Source organism: Ochotona curzoniae, unplaced genomic scaffold (assembly GCF_017591425.1).
Source record: "Ochotona curzoniae isolate NIBS_2020 unplaced genomic scaffold, NIBS_Ocur_1.0 scaffold_4937, whole genome shotgun sequence".
NCBI classification, from domain to species: domain Eukaryota; kingdom Metazoa; phylum Chordata; class Mammalia; order Lagomorpha; family Ochotonidae; genus Ochotona; species Ochotona curzoniae.
Window position 1 is genome coordinate 4,500,725 of NW_024467126.1, and position 21,934 is coordinate 4,522,658.

The 21,934-nt window shown below is 61.9% G+C and overlaps 1 protein-coding gene across 2 annotated transcripts in view; it reads left to right on the plus strand.

Annotated features, from left to right (window-relative positions):
* Positions 1-21,934, plus strand: part of SHANK2 (SH3 and multiple ankyrin repeat domains 2) — a 269,178-nt gene that overhangs the window by 171,152 nt on the left and 76,092 nt on the right. For both annotated transcript variants that reach the window (XM_040970662.1, XM_040970663.1), the window contains 2 exons: positions 5,465-5,547; positions 7,024-7,148. In XM_040970662.1, the coding sequence (XP_040826596.1) occupies positions 5,465-5,547; positions 7,024-7,148 (208 nt within the window). The remainder of the gene's footprint in view (positions 1-5,464; positions 5,548-7,023; positions 7,149-21,934) is intronic.

Genomic DNA, 21,934 nt, shown 5'->3' on the forward strand with positions numbered 1-21,934 from the left:
AGGCCCCGGGTGGTGCCACAGCGCTCTGACTGGCAGAGCCAGGAGCTTTCTAGGACATCCGCTCTGGCTGCCTGAGGTTCCCCAAAGGCTCCGCTTTCTAGACACTTCTGCCTCCACCAGGCCACGTCCCCAAGTGCGGCCTCTGCCCCTGCCCGGGCCAGTGCTCCAGGAGGGAGCCGCTAGGGGCTTCGTGTTGGCTAGGCCAGGCACCACGCAGCGAGCCCCAGCCGCCCCAGCCCAGAGTGCGCCAGACGCGTCCAACGCCCGCATGGCACACATGCCATGTACCTTTTTGCCGTAAAAAAAAAAAAAATGTCAGAAATGATGAATAATTTTTGCCTTTGAACTACATCATCTGTGACTAACTCATTCACGCCCTGGCACTCTGCACTCTCACCGGCCTGGGCACACCCCAGGCCTGCCGCAGAGTCGGGGAGCAGCCTCAGGGCGCCTCTCAGCCCTTCTCCACCTGGCCTCTGTGGGTCCTGTGGGGGATGAGGACAGGGCTGAGCCCCTGAGGGCCCAGCACAGCTCTTCCCGGCGATGCCCGCTGTTCCACCGTAAAGCCTGCAGACAGCAGGTGTCTGGGCTTGTGTGGACGGGACCTGCACACTTACAGGGAGCTGGCCTGTGTCCCTCAGGGTCCCCTCTGCTGCTGGCCCTCAGACCTCAGCCACACCTGTGCCCAGTGCCTGCTCTGACCTTGGCAGGCCCTCCCTGCTGAGAGCTGAAAGGCAGGATGCCTGCCACCTGCCTTCTTGCGTCCTGGACTGGAAGGGCGTGAGCTCTGTTCTTGTGCCCTCCTGAGCTCCTGACCCCGCCTGTTCACACGCAGCATGCCCCACGCTCCTCCTCTGCGAAGTGCTGCAGGTCCCCTCCCTGTTCTCACCCCTGTTCTCACGGCAGGCATCCTGGGTGGCCGAGTGTGTGGACGAGGAGGCTTGCCGGGATACTTGCAATGGATACTGTATCCAACACGTGCAGGAGGAATTGACACAGTGAGGGACTCTGAGCTCTAATGGCATCCCACCCTGCCATCTCCAGGTCGGGCAGCCTTGTGCTGTCCCAGCTCCTGTGGCTGGTGGTCTTTGGCATCCTCTGGCCGCGGCCGTGTTGCTCCAGGCTCTGCCTCCCTCGGCCTTTCTCAATGGCGACACAGTTGCCGGTTGGAGGGCTCTCCCTGCATCCAGATGACTTCAGCATCCCTAACCAATCGCAGAACCTGATTTCCAAATAAGGTCAAGTTCACAGACGCCAGGAGCCAGGACTGGGTGTTGCTTCGGGGACCAGTCCCGCCTGCTGCACCCGGAAACCCATCCCCTGACACCCAGGAAGGTGTCCAGCCCAGCACAGCTGGGCTCATTCCCTAGTTAGCATCACAGCTTCTGCTGGACCCCCACTCACTCCTGCATTCAGGTCTTGGACCAAAACTCAGTCCTAGTGGACCGAGAGAAAATGGTAGCTGTTTGGCCTCACAGATACCGTCCCAGCCCGGATCCATACATCTCGGTGCTTGAACTGCCCGTGACTGTACCACGGGGCAGGCAGAGCCGCTGGGGTGCACGTGTGCCTGCCAGCCCAGGCCTGACTCACTGTGGCCTTTGGCCTCCCTCCAGGTTCAGGTATAGCTGCCAACAGAGCGTTTCCAGGGTCCGACAGACCCTGCCCCAGATAACACTGCTGGTTCCTGGATCCAGAAGTGGGCAGCCTGCCCTGCAGGCCGCGTGGCACCTGGCCACCGGTGGCTGTGCGAGGCCGGTGCGAGGCCGGTGTCGGGTCCTGCCAGGGTATGAGGGCACTGGGCCCAGAGACTGGCCAGCCCAGAGTTCTCCTGAGCCCTCATCTTCTCGGGAGTTGCTTAGCCAAGCGCAGGGTGCTGGGCCTCTTGGGTGACCATGGACACGGAGCCTGCTCGTGGTCTCCACTCGGTGGCTGCTGGGAGAGGTTCCCCATGGGCTGTGACTCGCAGAAGCCGACTTGGTTCCTGCACGGACACCTGCCATGTTTCCTACGCAGCCAGAAGCATCTCTTCCATCTTTGTACAAACCAGAGACAAGTGCTTGCAGCTTCCTGGCGTGTGTTGTGGGCATGATAGATCTGCGCTGTGAATGGCCAGGGTGTAGACGGTGTCTTCCGTGTTGGTGTGGCATGTCATACTTGGCGGCTGGGTGCCCAGCGCCCACTCCGCTTTCAGAGCTCCTGCAAAGCGGGGCTTGGTCTGCCCGCCCCCTGCCCTGCTCGGGAGACACGCGTGAAGAGGACCTGCCGTGTGACCCCTTGTTGCTCAGTCAGCGAGCAGAGGTGGGCATTGCGCCATGCAGGGAGATTCAGAGAGGAGTACGGGGGGCAAGACTTTGGTCCCAAGGAGCCCACGGTGACTGCCTCAGGCTCACCCGTGCCTCACACGCCGTGGTGAGAGGCGCCCTGAGCAGACTGCTTGGGGGAGGGGGATCTGTGAGAGGTCCCGGGGGGCTTTGGGCTGTGTCTGGAGACATCTGGGCAGGGGTGGGCTCCAGGACAGCCTGGGGAGGCTGTGTGTGTCACCTCCGTGACAGCCTGTCAACCAGCACAGGGCTCCTCGGCCTTCTCCAGGGAGCAGGGTGAGGGTGAGGGTTACAGTTAGGGGGTTCCTGATGTGGCTGCTTGGGGTGGGGACCATGCAGAGCTGTGACCGCGGACAGGGCCGGCCCAGCGCTCCTGCCTGCCCTGCATTCCCTGGGGCCCGGGGCTGCCTTTCCTCTGCTCTCCGGTCTCCGAGACCTGCATTCAGCTGGCATGCACAGTGCTGGGTGCGCCTCCTCTCGGGGCCTTCTTCCATGCACCCTCCAGGTCTTCCTGGCCACCCCGAGTTTGTTCCCAGGCCTGGGTGCGTGCTGTGGGCACTTGGGGAGGCTTGCAGGGGGAGGGCACCGACCCCGAGCAGCAAACCCCAGCCTCTCAGGAATGGAATGTCTGCTCTCTCTTTGGAACCCTCAGAGCAAAGATCGGGTTTGCACCCACTAAGCAGGCAGATAAACTGAGGCTCGGAGTAACCAGACTGGCATGTGAGCTGGGATTGAGCCCCGCGCATGTTTGTGAATGAATGGGTACTGGTGGGCAGACGGGGCTGTTTTAATCATGTGGTCACACTGCAGGGAAACACAGTGGAAGCCATTGGGGTCCTCTGAGTCGGGGCCACACCAGGGGTCCCCTCACAGGTGTGTGCCAGTAGGTGCTCAAGGACGTGGTAAGGCAGGAGGGCCTCCTGGCGGAGGTGGGGTCAGTGTCTCACACGTAGCACATGCCTGGTGGGCCGAGGGTGGTGGTGGGGGTGTCTCATTCTGGTCCCATCTGAGGACCCCTTTAAATACGCAGAGCAGAGTCCTGGGGCTGAAGGTCAGAGTGACCTTGAGGTCATACAAAAGTGCTTCCCAAAGCTCTCACAGGGCCAGCAGGCTCACGGGCCACCCCAAACATGGCCAGGTCATGGGGACAGTGACAGGAAGTGAGGCAAGGTCCTGGGGGTGGACCTAGACCCGCAGGGACTGCATGCCATGATTGTGTGACAGGGTCACTGCAGAGCTGGGCAGAGGCGGCTGTCCCCTGTCACCTGTGCCCCCAGCACCCATGGTGGGGCCTCCTCTGCACTGGCACTTTTGGCCTGTCCCGCAGGAGAGCGTGGAGGGCGGAGTGGAGCTTGGCACGGGCTGCCGTGAAGCGGGCTCTGGGCAGGCAGGCGGCCTGGCCTCTGAGAAGCGGGGAAGGGAGGGGCAGCCAGCAGAGGTTCCCCCTGAGGGGCAGGAGTCCATGTTGTCCCTGGAGGTGGCAGTCCTTGCAGGGCCCCTCGCCTCTGGCCACAGGCGCCGACCGCTCGCGGCTGCCCTCAGCCGGTAGCTGCGGTCGCTGGGATGGCTCCCTGGGGTGCGGTCAGAACACCACACCACCATGACCACACCCCACAGATCCCACGAGCCTGAGTGTCCTCACCGCGTGGGGTGAGATGGAGCCCCTTGAGAACGGTGCCACAGCCCCCATCTGCCAGCCCCGAGCTAGTGGGGCCAGGTGGGCTGCAAGAGGCTGAGTCCAGAGGGACTCGGGTCAGCCTGGGTTCCCTGGGCGGGAGGTACAGCTGGGGTCGGGCTGCACTCCGCAGCCTCAGCTGGCAAGGGCCTGTGCGGGGTCTGGCATGGTGGGGGCACCGGGGACCCCTGCGAGCTCTCAGCCAGCACCCTGCCTCCCTGCCTTGTCTGTGGAATGGGGACCGCTTGCTCCGGGTTCCGCCCCTGCCCAGGGCCGCCCAGACTGGGTGTGCCAGCTGCCCTCGGCGGTGGGGCCAGCCGCAGCCCTCTTTGTCTGGACCCCTTGTCCTGGGGTCCTTTCTCGCTCAGCTCCCAAGGCCTTGGGGAAAGCCCTTCTCGCAGCACTTGCTCCTTTCCAGGCCTCTCCAGATCCCAACTTGCTTCCGGGCCAGCAGCAGACACCTGGTTGAGGTGGGGAGGAGTGGGGGAGGCTGCAGCAGCCGCCCTGCCCTCCTGGGGGCTTCTGGGGGTGACCCTCGGATGACAGAGTGCCCTCAGGATCAAGGAGGACAGGTTGCCGTGATGGGAGCCAAGTTGGAGTTTCTATTTTCTTGCCTTTAAAAAAAAAATGCCACATCAGCGGGCAGGTGGCAGGCAGCAGCGGGGCCCCCTGCCCCCCACCTGGCTCCTCTGGCCTGGCGCCCCCGAGGCCCAGCCCCGGAGCCCTGCGCTGCGCTCCCCCGCCCGGGCGGCTGCCTCGAGCCCAGCCTGCGGAGCCTCTGCGCGGGATGACGCCCAAGCAGCCGCTGCCCGAGGTACTGGGCTCGTCAGATGACTGTGGGGGCTCCTGCCGCACATCACACTCGCTAGGACGGGCGAGGGAGGGGGCGCTGGCTGCGCGCACAGGTCCTGCGTCTCCGCCGGCTCGTGCAGGGAGCGCACGGAATCGCATCCCTTTAACCCCTCCGGAGGAAAAGCGAAAACGGAACTGCTGCCTCATTTCTCCTCGGGCTGATTTCCTTGGGCTTCCCTGAAAGATGCGTGTGGCCGGGCCAGGCCGAAAGAGTCCGTTCACGCCGCTGCCGCCGCTGCCACCGCTGCCACCGCCGCCGCCCCCCGGGCCACTTACTTTCTCAGCTCTGGGCCGCCCCCGGGGGCGCTGAGCCCGCCTCGCCAAGGCCCGGGCAGCGCGCACCGCACCATGTGCCACTGCCTCCCCGGGCTGGCTCCGCCTGCCCCGCGCTGCCGGTCCCTTTGTGCCCTGCTCGCCTACCCCGCCAGCCGCCCTCTGCGCCGCCGCCGCGCCGGCACCCTCTCCGCCTAGCTGCCTCCATGCTGCCGCGGCCGGCCGGAGAGCCGGGGGATGAATCGGCCGTGATGCTGAGCGCGCCGGGCGGAGGAGCAGCGGCCGCCGTGAGGATGACGGGCTACAATCATGGTCGCTCTCCCCGGAATTCTCTCTACAGCGACTGCCTCATCGAGGAGAAGACGGTGGTGCTGCAGAAGAAAGACAGCGAGGGCTTCGGCTTCGTGCTCCGGGGGGCCAAAGGTAGGGGCCGAGAGGCTGGCGTGCCCGTGTGTGTGTGTGTGTGTGTGTGTGTGTGTGAACAATGCCACTCGGCCTGCAGACTCGCTTGCACTAAGCATTTTTCCGGGGGGCACCTGGTTGCTAGACAACCGTGTTCTTTAATATTCTGCCTCACTCGGAAAACACCGGGGCTTCCTTTAGGAATAACTCTCATTTTCCATACACAATATTGCTCTGAAGGGACTCCCCCATCCACTCTCTCTTTCTCTCTGCTGCCCCCTCCCCCAGCTTTCTTTGATTCCCAGAGATAACTGCTGTGCCTCGGCACAGCTCGGCCGGATTGTGGCTCCGCTCAGCGCTCCTGGTCTCAGAAGCCCCCCGGCCCCGCCCCGAGCTGCAGGTGTCTTGAAGCCACCCCACAGTGGGGGTGGGCGTCCGCTCTGAGGCCAGCAGGCGGCTGGGTCCCTGTCTCTAAGGTGACTTTGCAAAGGGAGTGTGGCAAGATGGTCCCCTCTCCCGTGGACAGGGCTGGCGACTCACGTGGTCTGTGGCCTGTGGTGGAAGGCTCCAGTGCTGTCCATGGCAGGGTCCCCACTGCCTGCCTGCCAGAAGAGACCCCTGTCCCCTGTGTGTGTGTGTGTGTGTTGCAAAGAACTGTGTGAAGTTGCATTTCAGAATCTGTGCAGGGCCGGGGGCTTGCACCTGCGCCTCAGGAAGCGACATGGCCACTTCCACCCGTGTGCAACCCCAGGGTGGCCTGCCCAGAGAGGGTGGGCGAGCCAGCCCTGACACCCGGGGGTACAGCCGTGGCTGCTGAGCAGTGTGCCACCCTTCCCCCGCCATGTCGCTCTCCCCGCCCCCTCTTGACGGCCTGGGAAAGTCCAGTTCCGGCCGTGGAGTTGCTCGCGGCAGCTGTGTGGGCCCTGGAAGCCAGGCCTCACTTTGCTGAGAAGCAAAGAGTGGAACAGTCCCCGTGTGGACGCCAGCCACTGAGAGCCGGCCCCCCGGAGTGGGCACGCGTGAGCAGAGATCCCCATGTGTGGCCGCCCGCGGGTCAGCGCTGGGCACGACACACCTTCCAAGTTGAAATCCCTGGGCAGTGAGTCCTCACGGACGTCACTGGGGCAAGTGGCACCGTGTGGTGGTGTAGCTGTCGCTCCGTGTGGCACGGTGGGAACTTTTCCATTTTTAGAGCCAAAAATGTTTAGTCACTGATGCATTTAAAGAGAACGCCAAGCCCGTTGCCTCGTCCCGCAGAGCCCGGCCCTGCCCCGTGGCTTCAGCGTGGAGGCCGAGAAAGATGGTGACCCAGCCTGCAGCCCACGGCCGTGCCCAAGTTGGTACTGACTGCGGACAGGAGGCCCTCCGGTTCTTCCTGGGGCAGCTCCTCTCCCAGTTGGCGCAGGACCCCCTGACTCCCACAAGGAGGTCAGGCTTGGCCACCTTACGCAACACTCCCCACCCTCAGGCCTGTAACAAGTGGCTCATTTCTTCCAGCCGACACGCCCATTGAAGAATTCACACCCACGCCGGCATTCCCAGCCCTGCAGTACCTGGAGTCTGTGGACGAAGGCGGGGTGGCATGGCAAGCCGGACTGCGGACTGGGGACTTCCTGATTGAGGTAGGGATCCAGGTGTTTGTATTGTCATTGCGTGGAGAGAGCGCCGCCTCTCGTCTGGGCGAAGGGTCCATGGTCTCGGCTGCGTGGCTGTGGGAGCAGGCTGTTGCCGCTGCGGGAGATGGCCGTGGGCTCGTGCTGGTTCATGGTGGGGCCTGGGGTCCCTGAAGCAGAAAAGACATGTGGGAGCTAACCCCTGGTCTTGAAGTGGAAGGTGGAAAGAAGACACGCTGGCCATGAGGTTGGGGACACGTGTGGGTCTGTGGCCATCTTGATGTGACTGACGGTTAGCACCCACTGTGTGTCCCCAGGGCAGGTCACCATGCTTCTTTGTGGCGTTTGCTGGCGTGAGGTTAGTGAGCGGTGGCTGATAGCCCGTGGATTGGCAGTTGTCAGAGAGGCCTGGGCAAGATGGGCAGCGGCCAGAGCTGATGGCACAGAGGCAGTGTCTGAACGTGGGTCCACCAGGAGCTTAGCATGAGAAAGGAGTGCCAATTCATGCTGGCTGAATCCACTGTAGGGTAGCAAGGCCGTGGCCTGGAGCTGGCACTCGCCAAGGCTGGGATGTGGGCTTTTGCTTCTGTCTCATTGGCAAAACGAGGTTTGAAGGGGCTGTTGCTGGCTGGAACTGTCGTTTTTCAACTCGTGTGACCCTCGTTGGGAGGTCATGTTCTTGGTTCTTGGTTCCTTGGTGTGAACCCCAAGACCTGGTTCCACGAACGCCGTGAGCAGGTGGGAAGAGCAGGTGTGTGGGGTCCAGCTGGCCCCGTGGTGGTCCCTGCTGGTCCCCGCTGCTGGGCAGCCAGGCACATGCCCGTAGGGGCCTGGCCGTGAGCAGCCACGTGTCAGCATCCCGGGGCAACCGTGCTCAGGGTCTCCTCGGTGCCCCCGGAGCCCCAGGAAGGCCAGATAAGATGGAGGTGATGGTGTGTGGCCTTCTCCCAAGGGGCTCGCATCAGTCTCATTTTCTGTGTCGAAAGCTGTGTTTTTACATGATGGCCACCCAGTGTCTGGCTGGATGGGAGCAGGCAGTGAACTCCCCTGGCTTCTCCGTGCCCTGAGCAGAGGACGCGCGTCCGGAAGGATGGAGACGGAGCCGCTGCAGCTCCCTGCGTTAACTAGATTTGGAACCCTCATGAAGATGCACAGAACAGTTGGATTATCTTCTGTGGGATGCGGTGGTGATGTAAGTCCGCTTCCTGTGCGGGAGCCGGAGACACGGAGAGGGGGCGTGGCCTGGGCGGGGAGGCGGCGCCCAAGCCGGTGGTGGGCGTGTGAGTGTGCGGTGCGTGGCGCAAGAGAGCTCCGGCGTGGGGCTTGAGAGGGGCCTCCCAGGAGGACTTGCAGTTGGCTGGGCTCGTTGTGTTCTTGGTGCTAAGTGGTATGTGAAGGCAGAAGGTGCAGGCGCAGCCCCTGTGGCGCGTAGGGTGGGTCATTTCCTGGATGAATAGGCTCGTGGTAAAACAGGTGCACCCGGGAGGGGCCCGGGCTCTTCCCTCTCAGCCGTGTCCACAGAGGCTGTGCCATGGGGCTGAGGCTCAAGGACCACATCTCCCTCTTAAGGCCACTGTTCTGTGGGCTGCTATGGAGTCAGTGGCACACCCAGAGCAACCTCTGCGTCCTGGGGTTCCCAGATGGGTGCCCCCGAGAGCAAGAAGGGCCGTGTGGTCATGAGAAGCCTCCCTACAGCCCTGCAGACTGCTTGACTCACTCGGACACCATGAGGTGCAGGGATGAGGGGTCAGACGCTTGCGGGGACCCAGCTCCCCCGAGTTCATTTGTAAGACTGCATTGGGGTTGGGGGGGCTCCAAAGCTGCCTGCTAGAGGGGTACATGCCTACATGGGACACCTGCTGTGGGCCCGGTCTTTCAAATCTAGCCCTGAGACTGCTGGAATCACACCTCGCCTTACAAATGCTGGGACCTTTTCCTGTGGTTTCGGTGATAACCTGTGGCCTCACAGGGGTTATTTTAAACAGCCTCACGTGTCCTGGGTGCGTGTTCGTCCGGGCACCAGGCTCCCCGGTGGGTACGGCTCCTCAGCTCTCTCAGCCCGAGGCCTCCGTGGGGAGGGCCGCCCGGCCCTGGGCACAGTGTCCTCATTTCCCACAGACCCCCTCGGCGAGCCTGGCTTTTACTCAGCAATGGGAAAGAACCGGAAAGTGTGTCAGGGAGTTGTGTCCTGCGCACTGTCAGCCAGTGCTGTGCGTGGAGGAGGCACCCCGCTGCAGCACGGCCGGCAGGACCTGCACCCGGCGGGTCCCCACCGCCAGCGATCATCCTGGGGGCATGGGTACCTCTGGCATCCGTCTCTCTCCTGTCTGAGTGTTCAAGGAGACTTTGTTCCTTAGTTGATGCTTGCTGCTAAAACGGGCACACACCTGCCGCCCAAGTCAGGAGCAGTAATAGAACTGGTGGCTAAAGGCCGTCTTCGCGGGGAGAATCGAGATGACACAGGCGGGGTCACCAAGCAGAGTCATCTCCGAGGCGGTGGGAGGGGTGGAGGGGTGTGTGCACCCCCGGAGGCTTCCGGGACCCCCCGCAGATGCCGTGGCACAGGAAGTACGGGAAGCGGCACGCATCCTCGCAGCTCCGGCTGCCTTGTGATGCCTCTGACGGCGTCACCGCTGGGTAAATACTCGCTCCGGTGTGCTGTTTACAGAATCGTGACAAGGAGCGAAGTATACACATGTTCCATACAGGTGCCGGTCTTTCCAGCAGCTTCCTGTCTGTAGTCAGTTGGCTCTCTGGATACGGAGCCCGCGTGTGTTTGCCATTTTCAGACTGGCTCACGTGCTGGCCTCCTCCTGAGCAGCCTGGCCCTCTCTGGGGCTGGGGCAGTGGGCAGGACAGGAAGACAGCTTTCCCCACCAGCCAGGGATGAGCAAGGACACACGGTCCAGGCTGGTTTTCATGATAGCAGAAGAGGATCCGAGAGCCGCAGTCAGAATTTTGGGGAAGGGTCCACCCCCCAAGGATAGTCCCATCAGCTGCCCTCTGAGGTCGTCTCAGGGGGAGCAGGAGGTCAGAGGTCAGGGGGGAGATATGGGGGAACTCCTAGATGTGCCATGTGTGTTGGCATGTGCCCGGGCATCCTGTGGTACTCATGTCAGCCTACTCTGCGGAAGCCTGACCAGGCAGCCGAGTCCTCTGGGCCTATGAGTCACTCGGGGCCTGGCCCCTGACTGCCCTGCTGAGTTAGAACCAGTGAGAGCCTGACCACCTCTTCCCCCTGCCCAACGCAGGCTGGCATTTGAATCTCTTCTTTGCCTCATGTTGCAAGTGCACTTGCTGGGCCCAGTCAGTAGCAGGTGCCAGGCTAGCCTTGTCTCGGGACCACAACTGGCTCAAGCAAGCTCTGCCTTTAGAACTCTACTCTCTGAGTTTCATTTATGACTTCAGTAACATACATCTGAATAAGTGCTGGGCATGAGGGTCACAGGTGCATGTCCACAGCATACACTGAAGGCCTGGCACACTTGGGGGGCATAGTTGGAGCATCCCCTCCCTGGCGCTGCGCCCTGCCATCTGATCCTCATGGTAACCCCTGTTGTCGTCTCCACTTCCAGGCACACAGGGGGCACATGCCTCATTGACGGCCATGGCTGGTGGGTGCCCAGGCTGGGTGGGCCAGGGGCCCGGGGGGTGCAGCCCAGGCCCGAGAGCCACTTAGCTATGTTTATTGAGTAGAAGCTAGAAGCTAGAGCATGAGGCACCAATTCCTATTTTCGAATTAGCAGACTTTTTTATTAGTAGTAGTAGTGGTATACCAGTGTGGGAGACTTGTAGTGCTAGGTGAAAAACACAAATCGCCGTGAACTTTTAGGGATCACTTGACAGAATGAATGAGAGCCGTGAAGCAGGCATGCGGCGTCCTGGGGGAGCAGTGGAAAGCCGGGCAGCCATCACGGTGTCGTGGAAAAGAAGGGGCCGACGAACATCTGCCGTGGATTTGTAAGGCAGCATTAAAACTGTGCTCGCGAGGAGCTCTTAATACCAGTGGGAAGTGGTTACGATACATTTAGTGCAAACGGCAGAATCAAAACGATGTGCACTTAAGTAATACCTCGGCTCCCGGGATGCGCGCAGAGCAAGGCAGGCAGGCTGTCCAAACCCCGTGACGATGGCGGCACAGTAATCCCTCTTTCTCTCACGCTTGTGTGTTCCTCAGACTTTCTAGAAGAGCAGCATTCATTGTTAATAAGCAGAAACCCATTTCTTAGAGGGTAGGCGTGCATGGTGCGACTCTCAGGCTACTGCTTAGGGCCCCCACATCCCGCACGGGCCGGCCTGGGTGGCTCCGCTGCCAAGTCCAGCTAACACACAGCACGATGCGTTCCTGGGAGGGAGCAGGTGGTGGTTCCACCGCTGGGCTTCTGCCTATGCTGAGTTCCTGGCTGCTGGCCCGCCCACTAGGGAGTGAACCCACTGATGGGCGTGCTCTGACTCCCTCCGTCTGTCCCTCTGCCTTCCACATAAATGGATAAAATCAGACAGCAACAGGAAGGTGCATGTCCTAGGGGAGCCCCAGGCCCCAGGCCGAGGTGTCGGGGCTTGCTCGGTGAGGGAGGCGTCCTCCGGGAGGGCCTCGCCTTTCTCCCCTGGCCGGCCTGACGCGGAGTCCCCAGGCCGGCCTGACACGGAGTCCCCTGGCCGGCCTGACATAGGGTCCCCTGGCCGGCCTGACGCAGGGTCCCCTGGCCGGCCTGACGCGGAGTCCCCTGGCCGGCCTGACATAGGGTCCCCTGGCCGGCCTGACGCGGAGTCCCCTGGCCGGCCTGACGCGGAGTCCCCTGGCCGGCCTGACATAGGGTCCCCTGGCCGGCCTGACGCGGAGTCCCCTGGCCGGCCTGACGCGGAGTCCCCAGGCCGGCCTGACGCAGAGTCCCCAGGTCTCCTGTATGCTTGCAACTGTTTTCTTTGCCCTGAAGTGGCCGATCTTAATTTTGTGTTCACTTCTCTAAATAGGTTTTTCCTCAGTTAAAGCAGGCAGGGCAAGCTTCCCTCTGCTTCCTGACCTTCCTGTGTGCGCCAGAGGGCCTAGCAGGGCTGGGTCATTTGAGTGTGAGTGTCTGAGTGAGGAGGTTCAGGGCACTGCACCCGTGTGCCCGCACCACCGCTTCCCGCTGCGTCAGGGAGCAGACATCCTGACCACCTGCTGCTTGCATGTCTGCCCTGCTCCCCGCCCTTTGAGCCCCAGAAGAAACTGGATCCCCTGAGACCCCTGTGTGACCCCAGACCCTTGGCACAAAGCCTGTGGGTCAGCAAGGCCGGGCACGAGGTTGGCACCAGGTCAGCAATTCTCGTTGCTCATTGATGATACACCTGACTCAGGACCTCGGCATGAGTTGAGCACAAGATGCTGTCGGGGTGTCATAGTAGTGCTACTCAGTCACAGAGCCGAGCCGCCACGTGTCAGATGCTCCCGCCAGAGCTGGCAGTGGCTTCTTGTGCCAACAGAGGCACCTGCCCTGCTCCGCCCCAAGCACTCGGCTGCTCGTACAGTGCTGGGTGTGTGTTGGACATTCTTCCCCGGTGACAGATCCCGCAGCTGAGACCAGAGCCCTGTGGCATGTTCCTGGGGAGGCAGCGTCTTTTTCACATTGTCCCTTGTGCTGCTAATGGGCCTGGTGTGCGTTCCTGGAGCCGTGTTCACTCCCACGGCATCCCCACCCCCGTGAAGGCTTCGTGACGTATTCACACGGCTTTAAGTGTGTATTTAACTCAGCTACTGCGTGAAAGACCAGCTCCAGCTGGTTTTCACAGGAAGCCGGGGCGACTGCTGAGCTGACCTGGGCTCGTGCGGCTGCTTGGGCTGCCGGTGGCAAGCAGAGGCTGTCCCGGGGCTCGAGCGTGGAGCACTCAGCATTGTCCTGCCACACTACAGCCCTAGCGTCAAGGGCTTGGTCTTTCCATGGCGCTCAAGAGGCCATTGCCCTAAGAGGCGCCCCTGGACACCTGGGAGGCTCTCGTGGGCCGGGGCCATCGTCCCTTTCTACCGAGGGTACAGGTGCGTGGGGCTGAGGAGCAGCCCGGCAGTTCTGCCGAGGAGGGGGACGCAGGCAGCTTGGCTGTGGCAGATCTGAAGCAGCTCTGGGGGCTCTAATTTAAAGGTTCAGTGATTTCAATTTCAGGCTAAAAAAAGCTTCCGAGTCGCTTCAGGGGACCGTAGCTGCTGTGTTCATTCTCCATAGGCCTGGCAGATGGTAGCACACCGGCTGGAGCGGCAGAGCGAGGCCACAGGCAAGGGCATGCAGGCCGTGCCGTCCGACACAGCCCCTCCAGCACTTTGTGCACATGGCACGTTGCTCCTTGGGTAGCCAATTTCTTAACCTATAAACAGAACCCTGAGCGGGGTGCACAGCCACAGTAGCGGCCGGAAGAGCCATTTCTGCAACTTCACACCTTCATTTCCGTAGCCAGCCTGCAGTGCCGGGCTGCGCTGGGGGCAGGCATGAGTCGGGATTCCTGAGGGAACAGCCTGGAATGAGGGCAGACCCCAGAGATGGTGAAGGCAGGAGTCGGAGAGAGACCTGGCAGAGGAGACAGCTTGGGGGTCAGGGAAGTTCGGGGCTCCCTCAGGGAGTGGCTGGGGGTCAGGGAAGTTCGGGGCTCCCTCAGGAAGTGGCTGGGGGTCAGGGAAGTTCGGGGCTCCCTCAGGGAGTGGCTGGGGATAGCTGAGGCTGACTCCAGAGGGCCAAGAATGTCTCTCAAGCAGGTCCACGTGCAGGTGCTGACCAAGGGCAGGGGAGTGGTAAGGAAAGGCCAGGCCGGGGATGCCTGGCCCTGTCCACGGTGCTGACGCCCTCTGTGGCGTGGAGCCCTGCGGGTCAGGGGCCCTCTCCAGGGTGCTGAACCAGAGAGCTGAGTGCTGGAGCCTGCAGAAAAATCTCATCCCGTCCCCCCTTCCCCTAACCGTCCTTCTCTGCCCCCCATGTCCTCAGTCCTTCTAGTGACAGGACACTCCTGCCTTGCTGTCCCTCCCATGAGGAGGGATGGAGGGAACCACGTGGCCGGGCATCTGCATCTCCCATGCTCACCCTGAGGTCTCAGCTCACGTGCCTCCCACTCAGGGCACTCCCAACTGCCACTGAGCACACGCAGGCTGAGTGTGTCCATCGCTGCCATGAATCATGAGTCATCTCCCGCCGGGCTCGCTGCCCAACGGCACCCCTGATCTATCTGCAGCGCCCAGTGAGGTGCCTGACCCACAGCAGACGTGTGTTCTGGGGTGTCCTTCCAAAGCCCCCAAGAACCGCCGTCTCAGGAAATCAGTGGCTCAGACCCAGCTTACGGGTAACAAACTTAACCTTGGAGAGTCTGAAGAGCCTGCCGACCCCGCTGAAAGATTCAAATCCAGCATGGCCCTAAAGCGCGTTGCATGCGTGCCGGATCTGCTCATGCTGCGAGCCAGACCTGAGTCCCTGAGCTGCATCCGTGGTGTCTTCCTCCCCACGGGGTTGTGTGCACAGTCACAGGCTAGCTGGGGTGAGGTGTGCAGGGGCAGAGCGAGCAGGCATTTCCTGGTGCGGGGTCCCTTCCTGCGCCCTCAGGCTCCCATGGTCTCTGCCCGCCCACCTCCCCGTCAATGTACTTGGCAGGCTCCCATTGGCATCGATTTGCCTCTGTCTGTGCCGCCCTTTTGTGGGAGCTTCTCGTGGTCCACGTGGCTGCGTTGGCCACGCCAAAGGCTCTGTAGAATCTTGTCATTGATGTAGACTGTCAGCCATGGGGATGAGGGTGCGCGTGGCACAGGAAGTCAGAGTAGGAGGGAGCAGGCTGGAGGGGCTGTGTGTAAGGCCGCGGCTGCTGTTCACGGTCATGGAAGTCCTTCAAAGGGGTGTCCCACTTTTGTCCCCCAAGTCCAGCCCCGCTGGATGGGCGGAGATGCCTGCAGCCATCCTGGCCTCAAGGGCGTAAGAGGGCATCTCTCAGGCTCCAGCGGTGACCACTCGGGCAGGGCAGTGAGGAGCCCAGTGAGGATGCCTGCACAAGCTCTGCCTCACCCCATGTGCCTGGTGAGCAGAATGTACCACATGCCCCTTGCCCCGGCACTTCCTGTCCCTCCCCTGCCTTCCCATAACCACTCCCTGGGGGTCCTGTGACATCTGCTCTCAGTGACAGATCACCGTCACTCCGTGGACTCCAAGCATGTGTTCTGTGAGAGCCGTGCACGTGGCAGACGCTCGGTACATTTTCCTTCAGTGAAGGAGGGCACAGGTGCAGGGCACAGCCAGGGTGGGGGCAGAGTAGGGGCAGGGCACAGCCAGGATGGGGGCAGGGCACAGCCATGATGAGGGCAGGAGCAAGGGCAGGGACAGGGCACAGCCAGGGTGGGGGCAGAGTAGGGGCAGGGCACAGCCAGGAGCGGGGGCAGGGCACAGCCAGGATGGGGGCAGGGCACAGCCAGGAGCGGGGGCAGGACACAGCCCGGATGGGGGCAGGGCACAGCCATGATGGGGGCAGGGCACAGCCAGGGCAGGAATGGATAGGGGCGTTTAGGAACTGTCAGAGCTGGCTCAAGAGGGGCTGGAGTGCTGAACTAAGTCCTGGGTCATCACACTGATGCCTCAGGCCACTTGGCGAGGATGACTGTGACCTGCTGATGGCCAAGCTGGGCGGGGGGCTTCGCTGGAGAAGGGAAGTAGAGGCAGACTGGCTTGGAGACCAGTGCCCTGAAACAGGACATAAAAACACAGGATTGGGAGCCAGCTGCCCAAAGACAAGTTTAACTCCTCTACTGTGCAGCCACGGACAGGCCACTTGGCCCTTCGCTGCCTCGATTTCCCCATCGGTCGAGTGGGAGTGAGAGCCGCAGCTGCCTCGTGGAGGCTTGTGAGGATGAAGCGAGTGGACATGGGGCAGAGAGCAGGGCACACAGCAGGGGGAGGGGTGCCAAACCTGTCCCTCCAAGCAGGCCCTTCACTCCCAAGAGAGGGTCCTCCATAAGGACCCACCGTGGTGTTGCTGGATGAGCCCTGCCCGTGGGTGGACAAGCCTTGGCGTCATGATGGGAAGGCCCTTCATCCTCAGATTGCGGTTCCCAGCCTGACTTCAGAACAGGACCGAGGTTTGGCAAAAGGCTGGCCAACCCGTAACCCTGCCCTGCCAGTGGCTGGGCCCGGGAGGCACTGCCTGCTGCTGTGCCATTCCAGAGGGCCCGTCCCTCCGCAGCCCAGAGGTGTAACCCTGCCCACCCATGTGCTGTTCACTAGCACCTGCAGGACCTGCTACACCACGTGGGCTGGCAGGTCAGTCTCCCACACGGCCCAGAGCCCCTCTGAGGTCCCAGCCCACATCCCACGCCCTGGATCACCCCAGCCCTAAGACCAGGAGGGCCTGGCACAGAGCACCAACTCAGTCCATGTTTGTTGATCGGCTAGATGAGGCCAGCCATGTCCCATGCATCACCCAGAGGCCTGGGGAGCAGGCAGTGCTTGCCCCAGAATTCACTGTGTTGGAACAGAGGCTCCTCCCCCCAGGCCCACTCTCACGCACACGTCAGAGATTGCAAATGCTTCCCAGCGTTGATGACTGGCTTAGGTCAAAAGAAAGCAAGCCGAAGCTGCAGGCAGTGAGGGGCAGGCGCGTTTCCCTGCCCTGGGGAAACCTTCAGGATTTAGAGTAAACCCCTTGCCACCTGTGCAGGGTCTGTGTCTGGCTTGTCGCCGGGTGTGGTTTCGCTGAGGCCCATGCAGTGGTCAGGGCAGCCCTGCTGGGCCTGGCTTGTGTGCGTCCATGCCCATCCAGCCGCGGGGCACAGCTGGCTCTTCCCCCCATCCCTGACGGCTGTGTGCTGTGAACATCCGTGGACCCAGCACGAGGCCTGGGATGCCTGCCTGCAGACTCCCTGGTGGTGAGCCTGCAGTTAAGCTGCTGAGCCAAACCCAGGCAAAGCTCAAATGCCGGGCAGCTATTCCTACCATGGCGACGGGGACACTGTCCCTCTCCCGAGCCCTTGCCACGTGTTGGGTGTCTTTGTCAGGATTTTGTGTGTTTGAACTCATTTACTGCTCAGAGCTTCCCATTGGTCAGCCTCGGGTCACGTGGCCACCTGGGCCAGTGGCTGCACTTACAGGCGGTGCGTGCCTCTGGTCACAGGCCTCCGTCCCTGGGTCGTGACGAGCTGGGTCGGAACCGAGAAAGGAGGCAGCGAGGCCCTAAAGCAAGGCTGGGCCTCAAATACGGGCAGGCGGAAGATGAATTGCTGGGCAGGCGGGCTCAGCTCTGCACGCCAGGGCCACCTGCCGCGTGCCTGCCGCCTGCTTGTCATGGGGGACGCAGTCCTCAGAGGGCACACAGGGTCCCCAGCCGTCACAGGCGACATGGTTGGGCGAAGGGGCTGTGCACACCCACTCCCGTGTGGTCACAGTGCCAAGGAGCCCGTGCTGGCTCAGGATTCTGCAGGTCAAGGCCGTGTCTAGCAAGGGCTTTAGCGGGAGGAGTCCCTAGTGGCACGTGCTTGTGGTTCTGTGAGAGATGGGGCGCGTGTGGCTGTGTGACTGCCGGGTCACGGCCAGGAGTCAGCCCCGGACCTTGTCTGAGGACTTTCTCTAACAGACTTGGTGCCTGGACTCTCAGAGCCTCCCAGATGGGGTCAGGATTGACACTTGAAGCCCTGAGGGAACTGAAACCAAGGCCCAGCCCGAGTGGTCCTGAGGCCAACAGACCACTTCTCCGTGAGTGCCCAGAGCTGGTGCCAGGAAGGGCGAAGGCCTGGCCAGCAGGGGCCTGACCAGGGGGCTTCCCAGGACTTCCAGGCCCTTCCCGGCTGGGGTCACCTCGGCTGTCATCCCCTGCCCCGAGAAGTCTCCAGCTCCCGCGTATGCGGTGCTTGACTCCGAGGCAGTCCCGCTGCTCGGCGATGGCCTGGGTCCAGCCCGACTCCTCCCCTGGCTTCCGAGACGAGAGCTGGGCATGCAGAAATCCCAACGGCAACCTCACACTGTCACATGACCGCGGTCCCGGGGCAGCGCTGGGGGCTGACAACAGGCCGCAGTCATCGCATCCTTGCCTTCATTTCCTGTCATCATTGTCGCCCACCTGCCCTCCCCGCACCTGCCCCGCCGGGCCTGACTTTGGAGGCCCAGAACATCACGAGGGAGCTGGTGGGACCTGAGAGCCGGTAAGTCTGTAGCAGGCTGATTTTGAAGTGACTGTTTCTGTGCGGCCTGGAAGTGATATAACTAATCAATGGCCTTTGGGAGAAAAACTGTTGCTGTCTTCCTGTTCCGGGTTACGGGTGGGGAAGAAGCAAGAGGAGGGGCTTAGCCGGAAACTGGGCTCAGCTCAGGCCGGGGAGACACCAAGGGCTGTTCTCACACGCAGACTGGGTACAAGCCCAGGTGACCAAGTGGCGCTGCCTTGACCTTCAAGTTAGAGCCTCCCATCTCTCCCCCTCGTCATTATTTTGCTTGAGAAGAAGAGGAATGGCAGGATAGAACCAAGCCCTGAGCCAGCATTTGGGCTTCCCCGGTGTTTGGCCGCGTGTGGGATTACAGCTGTGTTTGGGTCACATGGTAGATGGCAGTATACCTGACTTCCGTGTTTGGGTCATGGTGGATGGCAGCGTGTACCTGACTTCCATGTTTGGGCCACATGTGAATGGCGGTGTGTACCTGGCTTCCGTGTTTAGGTCACGGTGGGTGGCAGTATACACTTGCACAGCTCTCCTGGACTCTGAGTGCCGGCTGCACGGGGCCGGACCTGGGGTTCCTGGCTGGTAAAATCTACCCAGAGATTCCTAGTCCTTCTTCCCAGCGAGCTCCGAGGGCGAGCCCTTCTCTCCCAGGCCAGCTGCAGATCATGTGTCCCGAGGCGTAGCCACAGAAAGGACATGGTGGTCAGGGACTCTGGGGTCCCTGCAAGGCCCCCTCCAGGCCATCCTGGCCCCCTCAGCCCTGCCCTGGCAGGAGGCGACCTGAGCAACACGGTCACTGGGCTCAGGGCATCAGCTGCCAGGGCCCGAGCAGATGTCGCTGTGTTGTGGAAGCGGCGGTGCAGCCTCTGAGGCCCCCCGGGTGGGCTGCGGGGCCGTTTGTCCTCCTCCCTGTCCTTCCCCAGCCTCATCTCTATGGGTCAGTACCTCTGGGTGTGTTCCGTGAGCCTGTTGGAAGCCCCGACTTGGTTTGTTGTTTTGGTTGTGTGTGCAGCTGGCAGCCGAGCCGGTCCCCGGCCTGCGTGTCCCTCTGCATGTCCCAGGCCATCCCTGAGCCAAAGGCAGCTTGTCCACCCCTTCAGAGTGTTCCCACTGGGGTCCCTCATTCATCCATGCGCCCGTGGGGGCTCCTCTCCCTCACCTGCCCGAGTTAAAGGGCACCTCTTCTGAAGCCCTGGGCTGTTGCATGGTGAATATGTGAGCAAAGGGCAGAATTAGGTAAGGGGGCACTGCAAGCCGGGCTCCTGTCGGGCTGGCGATGGATCCCAGAGCTGTGCTGACCCCCTCCCCCCGATGGCAGGGCCCAACCCTGTATCCAGAGAGACCCACCAGGGAGTGCCCGGTCAGGCAACCCCACTTCTCGTGTCTGCAGCAAGAAAGGGGTCTGTGGGCCCTACCCTGGGGTGGGCACCCTTCTCAGTGCTGTTGCTGCCCACAGGGTACCCTGCTGGGAAGCGCCAGAAGATGGATGGGCAGAGGACAGAGGCCAGGGCAGGGAAATGGATGTTAATGACTCAAGTGATTGGCGACCCCTCAGGCTGTCAGAGCCAGAGATGGAAGCAGAGCGGAGACTGCCGTGGGTGCACTTGTGTAATGGGGTCAGCGTTTCCTTTTGGAAAGAGGAGAAGGCCTGGGGGTGGGTGATGGTGATGGGGCACGCAGTGTAGATGAGAGCTTTTACAGACTGCCCTTGATCTGTTTTCATATATTTGAAAGACAGCGAGAGGAAGGAAATAGGTGGACAGTGAGAATTGTCCTGACTGCTGGTTCACTCCTCAGTTACTCACAGCAGCCAGGGCTGGACCAGGCCCAAGGCAGGAGCAGCTTCTTCCTGCCCTCCCGGGAGCTGGCACCACCACCTGCTGCTCCCGGGATGTGCCTAGCAGGGAGCTGGGACTTGAACTCACATCCTCCATGATGGGAGCTCCTGCCCCAAGTTGTCAGAGAAGGAATCTTCATCTGCTGGGTCACTCCTCGGATGACCGGAACGACCAAAGCTGAGTACCTCCCCCAGGCCTCCCACGCGCGTGCAGGGTCCCAAGGACTTGTGCCGTCCTCTGCTGCTTTCCCGGGCCACCAGCAGGGAACTTGATGGGAAGTGGAGCAGCTGGGACACGAACCAGCACCCATATAGGATGCAAGTACTTGGCAGGTGGATTGTTAGCCAGCTGAGACACCATGCTGCCCCCTACCGAGTGAGGTCTTTAATGTGAATATAGTTGACGCCTGTCACTGCAGACTTAAAAATGGACGTGATGCGAGTGTGTGTGTGACACGGAGTGCTTGCCACCATTGTCACTGTGCCTATAGCCTAGAAAGATGAGAAAACCCTGTTTCTCACTTTCTTTAAACGTCAATCCCGGCGTGTTTCTTTAGCCTCTCTTTGGGCCAACAGTCCTGGAGGACTGTGAGTTGTCCTGGGGCCCCTGGAGAGTCCTTGGGGAGGGGGCCCAGCTCGGACCCTCCCCGCCTGCTGTCCCCTCTGCCTCCACACCAGGCCCTCTTCTGCCCCTCCGGCACCCAGCTCAGGCCCTGCCTTCGTGCAGGAGTCACCTGCCACACAGCAGGAGCCGTCAGCCCCAGGGACCAGGGAGGAGGACCGGCATGGCTGGGATGAGTATGCACTTGACATGGGGTGGAGACACCTCGGGGGGCGCAGACACCTTGTGGGGTGCCGACACCTCGTGGGGTGCCTGCCTTCCTGCTGCTGTGCACCCCGGGAGGCAGTGGGAACAGCTCAGATGGCTAGTGTCCTATTACCCAACAGACTCCAAGCTGGAGTTCTGGACCCCTGAGTTCAGCCCTGGCTGCTGGGGGCGTTTGGGAGCAAAGGAGCAACTGGGAGGTTGCCATCACTGCCTCCTTCCTTCCTTCCCTCCCTCCTGCCCTTCTCTGCCTTTCAAATAAATAAAACAAGAGCAGGCAGCCTTTTCCTCACCTAATTAGGCAGGGACACGTGAGTGGGGCTGCGGGTCTGCCACGGGCCACTCCGGTGGCAGGGAGAGCCACTGGGATCCTCCACCCTCAGCAGGTGCAGCAGCCACGCGGATCTCATCTCTAGGAACCCCGTGCCCTGTTTATGTCACTTGCTATTTCCCCGAGTGATGAAGGTGCCTGGAGCCGAAGGAGGGGCCGTTGCAGACAGGTGGGGAATGCCCAGCAGGCACGGACACAGGGAGCCACGGCCTGGCGATGGCTGGAGAAGGGCTCAGCCGCCGGCCCCAGAAGCCCCAGTAGCTCCACTCCGCTCTTGGCATGGCCGCAACGTGTGTGGCGTTGCACTCAGCCCCTCTGTCACTGGGGGCTCTTCTGGGACATAGTCCCATCCACCCCACCCCCACCCACCGTCCCACACACAGCCTCCCAGGCCTGCAGCTGTGGATTCAAATTTGAATTCGGTGGAAAGTCAAATTCTCAGGCCCCTGGAAGGCTGCCCAGTAGCCTGTGGGTGGGCACAGCCGATGGAGGTCAGGGCACCTTGCAGGGAGCCTGGGGTGGGGCTTGTCCACTTCCAGAGACCCCCACCAACCCTGGAAAAGCCTGAGAGATGCATCCTCCATGGGGGCAGGGCCCCCCCCAACACTCCTGCCCCCATGCTGCTCTGCTGGACCGTGTCATAGGGAGGGAGCGA